At 36.5% G+C, this 6,716-nt stretch overlaps 1 protein-coding gene across 1 annotated transcript; it reads right to left on the bottom strand.

Annotated features, from left to right (window-relative positions):
- Positions 1-3,843: 3,843 nt before the first annotated feature.
- Positions 3,844-5,973, bottom strand: LOC131602845 (pectinesterase/pectinesterase inhibitor). Its single transcript, XM_058875062.1, has 2 exons — positions 4,824-5,973; positions 3,844-4,724 (listed from the first exon to the last, which is right to left on the bottom strand). The coding sequence occupies exons 1-2, from the start codon at positions 5,851-5,853 to the stop codon at positions 4,003-4,005; spliced, it is 1,752 nt and encodes a 583-aa protein (XP_058731045.1). The 5' UTR covers positions 5,854-5,973; the 3' UTR covers positions 3,844-4,002.
- Between the last annotated feature and the right edge of the window lie 743 nt (positions 5,974-6,716).

Here is a 6,716-nt window from a genome sequence, read left to right as displayed (position 1 = left end):
TCAAGAAGGTGTCACAAGTTCATAGTTAATGGTGTCCGGGTGGCACAAGTTCATAGTTAACGTTGGGCGTCGAACAAGTAATGAGCATGATTTTAAATTGCGGTCTGCAACTGCAATTGCGGCCGTAATATTGCTGATGAGGTAGCCTCCGCATCCGCATCGGGCCGCAATTGCGGTCTGATTTGTAATCACGCATCCAACAAAACTAGAATTCGCATCAAACACCTTCACCCATGTTTCTTCACATATTTTCATCATAACTCAACATTTGAGAACCCATAAAGTCAATTTACATGTTCTTTGTAAGGTAAAATATTAAATTAAGTGTTTTTTTAATGGTGTATTTTAAATATTTCCTAATTTAAATTCACGCCGCAACGGCCACAATGCGCATTGCAGCAACCATAATGGCCGCAATCGCAACACCCACAACCGCAACCACAATTTAAAACAAAATTGTACTGAGGTGCATCCTTTGGGTGCCATATGATTTTCTCTAGATGCAACTGGGTTTCCACCGACTGGATAAAAAACTAGAGGCACTCGTCGATCTATCTTGGTGACAACCTAATTTCATGGTCTTCCAAGCAACAACCCACACTTTCCCGTTCCAGTGCAGAGGCCAAGTATCAGGGCGTTGCTACTGTGGTTTCAGAATCATGTTGACTCCGCAAACTTCTCTCAGAGCTTCATTTTCCTATTTCCCCTGCTACTATTGTGTATTGTGACCATGTTAGTTCTATTTACCTATCTGACAATCCTATACAGCATTAGCGTATAAAACACATTGAGATGGAGATTCACTTTGTTAGGGAGAAGACCGCTCCTGGTCAAGGCCGCGTTCTTCAAGTTCCTTTCCGACACCAAATTGTCGATATCTTCACCAAAGGACTCCCTAAAATTCTCTTTGATGATTTTTGGACCAGCCTAAGCGTTCGTCAACCTTTTGCTTCGACTGCAGGGGTGTGATAGAATATGTATTTATTTGTTAATAGAATATGTATTTATATTTGTATATAAGTCCAACATCGACTATAACATATAATGAACGACTATAACATTTAATGAACGGTAAATCTCTCTCTATTTAAAATAGTCTCTGTAGTACTATTATCAAACGATCTCAATATTTCTCATTATCTTACCTAAAAGTATACTGAACATGAAGAAATCATTAAGAAAGAGTAGGCAAGAAGATTATAAAGACCCAGATTTTTAATTTTGAGCCTTCAAGACTATGATGACATTCTCGACAACATGGTCACACCAAATAGAGACCTAATACACTTCAAATATTTTTTTGTTAATATATTCATTTATAAAGAAGTGAATAAGGAAAGGGCATGGGTGAGGATAAAAGCTATGGATAAAGATATTCAAGCAACAAAGAGGAGTCAAGCTTGGAATCTTATTTCATTACTAACAACGAGGAGGTCAATTGTATATACAAGGTTAATTAGACAGTGAGGAATAGCTGCATGTTCAAGATTGAAAATATTGTTCCTCAGTTCCTCAGGCAAGAAGTGCAGTGGACAATGTGCTGGAGTTTAATAGAGCAAACCCTCTCTTGAGAGTGAAGAAAAACCTAATCGAGTTAAGTGGTCCCGTTCAATGCCCTCAATATTTCCATATAACTCATGTGGATGCAGGATGCTACCCTAATGGCTTATCTTGGCGCTGTGATGTGTGATTAAAGATAGTGAGCAGAAGACTATCTTGTCTGCCTGCAAGAAACTGCAAACCTCTGCTGACCCTAGTGTGGCTGAAGCAATGGCGATGTGGCGGGATTTGCAGCTAGTGCATGACTTATAGCATCAGAGGATCATTATGCAATCAAACGCCCTTAGCATTATGGACTGTATTAATCTGGTTACTGTTGCCGCATTCTTAGAACCTATCATTCTTGATTGTTCTATGTTTTTGAAGGGAATTATGGAAGCTTATGTTATGTTTGTTAGGAGGGAGTTTAATGTTGATGCCCGTCACTTGGTGGAATTGGTATGTTTGTAGGCTCTAGAACTTGGTTGGGGATCATACCCAATATTGAAACTATCCCTAGTTTGTTCCATGTTGTTGGCTTTAATTAATAGCTTGTTCTTTTAAAAAAAAGAGGTTAAGTACCTACTAGATGGTTCCATTGCAAATCACAAAGAGAAATTTATTACAAATGGATTCTTGCAAAAACCTGAGCTTGATTTCACATCAATTTTATCAACAATTACAAGGATTAAAATTGTAAGGCTAATAGTTTTTCTGAATTATTTCATGCAATGGAAGAATGTTCAATTTGATGTAAATTTTGAATTTCTCATTGAATATTTGAGGATGAAGTTTGTGTTGAACAAGATCAGGGATTTATCATAAAGGGTATGGAAAACAAGGTCTTAAGGCACAATAAGACTTTCTTTAACTTGAAACAAGCTCTAATAGTTTAGAATAAGATAATTGATAAGTTCCTCAAACACATTAGTTATCGCAACTGTGTACTTGAACATCGAACCTATGTCAAAGACTTTAATAAAGCCAATCTTAACATAATGTACTTGACTGTGGATGATCGACTGTTACTAGGAGAAATCATAGTGATATCGAGAATCTCTAGCTTCAGATCATTATTAATTTTGAGATTATGGATTTAAGAAAATCAATGTATTTTTTTGTCTTGAATTTGCTAAAACTAAGAAAGGAGTGATGATCCATCAAAGGAAGTAAATCATTATATCATGAAGCGATTCGACATGTTGAATTGCAACTTAGCATGTACTCACTCCTATGTAAGCAAACTCCAAATTATGCTGAGATCAAGATGAAAATGAATAGGCAGTTGACACTACTTTGTATAAGAAAATGGTAAAATGGTGGGATGCTTGAGGTATGCTGACAATTCTAGACCAAATATATGTCACATTATAGGCATGGTAAAAAGATTTGTGCATAAATCATCACACATGCAAGAAACTAAAAGGATCATGAGATACCTTTAAGGCACATTTGACTATAATGTTTGTGTCCAAAGAATGAAAGTCAAAGAGGCAGGTTAATTAATTTTTGTCATTCAAATTGGTGTGGAAACAAAATGAAAAGAGAAGTGCAATGTGTTCAAAATCTTCAATTTTCTAATCTCATGTTGTTCCCCAAAGAAAATCGTGGTGGCTTTGTTACCATGTGATCTAGAATATGTCTCAGCTTGCAATGCAATATGTCAAGGTGTCTTGTTGCCATTCTTATTAATTAGGAGAAATGAAGGTTCGCAAGGAAGAAGTGGAACACATGGTAGATATAAAAATCAGCAATCAACTTTTCCGGAAACACTGTAGCTTATGGAAGGAGAAAATACACATAAATCAAATTCAATTTATGTAGAGATATAATAAGCAAATGCACGATCATTCTGACATACTGTAAGACATATATTTAGAAGTGAGAAAGATGTTTTATGTATATATTTAGCTTAAATACTTTGAATTGAATTAAAAGAGAATGTTGAAATGTAATTCAAATAACTGATTTCAGTGTGTTACTTGCTTTATAAGCAACAAGTCAGTTGAGTTTGTTTTGTTGTTGTATAAGTAGTTTGTTTTATTGTTTTAAGAAACAAGACAGTGCACAAGCTGTTTTTCAATTTTTCTTGAAATTTATGCATAAATTGTTTTATGTTGTTTGGTTCAATTTATATACTTTTGGGTTTCACTGTAAATTGATGCCTCCCAATAATAAAATATAAGCTTGTATAAAAAAATAAGCAATATTCATAAGGATAGCAACAATAAGACTCAAATTAAAAGGAGAATCCAAAACCACAATTGTTCATTTAGAATCCTCAAAATAATTTGAAGCATAAAATTAAAGAAGAAACTCAATAAGAGACATAATATTATAAAATGTCAAAATATGTTTAGACTTGAGCATGCATGCATGCATGCAGGGATGGCTATACATAAACTATACATATAGTTGTAGTTATATATATAGTAGAAGTTGCTTTGACTTGTAACACATGGCTTATGCAGTGGGAATAGAAAGTGGTCCAACTGAGTAAGGAATTCCAGAGTGAACAATCCAAGCATCACGCAGAGTTGAGTTTGCAAGTTCAAAAAACTTTCCGGGGTAAAAAACAGCAGCTTCAGGTGCAGTTAGGACTTTAATTCCTGGCCATGTCACTCTTTGCTCAGTGTTAGCACCAAGACCCTTGTTGTTGTATTCATAATAAGTGCAAGTATCCTTGTAAAGACTTCCCATCCATGGCATAAAACCCTCTGGGTTATAGTGACCATCAATAACGGAATCCATGATGACAACCTTTGAGAAGTTTCTCCATGGTCTTCCCAAAAATGCTATCTTGGGGTCCAAGGTAAGAAGTTCGGGTTCGCCGGTGAAGTGGCAGCTTTGGAAAACAAGGCCTGATGGACTGTCGATTTTGGTTCTTCCTCCTGCTGTTACCATGCATTGTTGATCTTCCGAAGGCATCCTGGCAATGAGCTTGCAGTTTTGGAAAACTGCGACAGCGTCACCGAAGACGAAGTCGATTGTTCCGGAGATCGTGCAGTCGCGGTAGAATTGTCTTTTGGATTGTGGGTAGAGAGTGTCTTGGAATCCGTCCATTTGACAGTTGTAGAACACTGCTTGATCCGCGGTGACACGGAGGGCAACGGCTTGATGCTTATCTGGTCCTGCTGTGTTCTCGAAACCGACGTTGATAGCCATGAAATGAGCAGCATTCACACCTATCAATCAATAAACAAGTACAATAAATTAAATAAAAACATCCAATACGATACAAATTTAGGGTTTAGGATACAGGGTTTAGGATATTTCGCGCTTACTGAATGTTGCAGTGAAATAGGTCTGAACACCATCAACATAGTTTTTGCTGCCAGTGAATTTAGTCTTTGTGGGACCATCACCAATGATAATAACATGAGTCTTATGTTTTTCCAAACCAACATACTCCTTATAGACACCAGCTTTAACACGAATAACAAAAGGAGTTTTGTTCTTGTTAGGAACAAGTAGAAGAGCCTCAGTCAAAGTCTTGAACTGTCCAGTACCATCTTGAGCAACAATAACATTAGGCTTAATACTCTCAGGAGCTGTAAGAAGTTTCCTCTGATTCTGACTAACCCATGTTGGGAAACCATCTTCATCTTCAGACAAAAGCTTCCTATTGAGAGCATTTGACAAAGAGCTCATGTTAACACTTTTCATGAAACTCGAAACTCCGTTGATGATATCCAAAGCATTGTGACTTAGCTCCAACGAGGCGTTAAGAACCTTAGCCATGGTTTGTCCAGCTTCTGTTGTTGTGTTTTCGAAGCCATCTAAACATGTTTGTTGATGAGAAAGTGTACCTGCGAGCCAAACCTTGAGATCATAAGCATACTCATCCATCTTGCTTAAATCAAATTTGTCCAATGTGTGGATGGATTGATGAACATCATCAACTGCATAACCAAGGACTTCCTTGCAAATCTCTGTGGCTTGTTTTGTCATGTCATTGGTAGCTAACTCGTCGTAAAGCTTCGAGTTATTGATTAGCTTGAGAAACTCCTCAGCTGTTGCATTCAATGCTGCTTTGATCAACTCCTTCATGTCTGCGTTTTCTGATGAAGCTTTTGACATACTGCTCTCGCAGGTTTTCTTGTACTCAGCTGCATCACAAAGTACTTTGACATTCTTTTGTGATTTTGCTATTTGGTTGTCACCACCTCCTAGTAACTCAGCCGCGTCTCCGCCGTTGGAAACACCTACGGCCACCGCGGCTACCATTGCGATAAGCAAGATCGAAGACACGCCGAGAACGGCGAACTTCTTCTTTTGGTCATGGTTTTTGTTTTCAATTGCTCCTGCTGCCATCCCTGTGACTTATTAATTTATTTATTTTTTTTGAATTTTTGTGAGGATATGATAATCAAAATGTTAGAGCCCTAGGGCAATGTTTATTCAATGCCCTGGGCGAACTATGATTTTGATTTGATTTGTGTTGAGGTGTGTGAGGCTATTTATATTGACATGGGTTCTCTAAAAATGGTCAGTGTTGTTAAAACGAAAGGTGGTAACACAATTACTAAACTTGGCATATGCAATGTTCACCATAATAGAGTTGTTGACTAAGTTTGATCCATTTAAGTTTGAGAAAACTATGGTCTAATCGTTTACAATTTTAGAAGAGATCCTTGAATCATGGAGATGTAAGTGAAGGGTTGATATCAAAATGGAAAAATGGGAGGTTGTGATTTTGGTAAATATTAATAAAATTATTTGTCTATGATCCATTTTTGAACAAAATTTTTTTTCGCGCCAGCATGGTGTAGGAAATACCATTTATTAAACTTACCGAATACTCTTATCATTTTATAAACCAAGCTTAATAATGAGCCGTTAGGACGAGATAATTGAAAATGATCTTATGTAAGTATCTATATTTAACTCATTGATCAATTCATTGATCAATTTTTCCTATAGACAATCTTGGTGCAATGTATGGTACATTATCTTATTATGTTTTTAGAGCATTTTAAAAAGTCAGAATCTCTCTCGATTTCTCATCCTTGTTTTCTAAATAGTCACATTTTTGTCATATGTGCTTTTGATTGGTCATATTTTGTCACAATTGTTAATTTTCTTTTATCTTGACCTAATTTTCTATTATAAATAGAGTGTCATTTTCACACAATTTCGCACAGAGTTAGTCCTAAAAACACAAAAAATTCTTACAC

The sequence above is a fragment of the Vicia villosa genome, linkage group LG1, assembly GCF_029867415.1.
Source record: "Vicia villosa cultivar HV-30 ecotype Madison, WI linkage group LG1, Vvil1.0, whole genome shotgun sequence".
Classification (NCBI taxonomy): Eukaryota; Viridiplantae; Streptophyta; class Magnoliopsida; order Fabales; family Fabaceae; genus Vicia; species Vicia villosa.
This window is presented reverse-complemented; position numbering and strand designations above follow the sequence as displayed.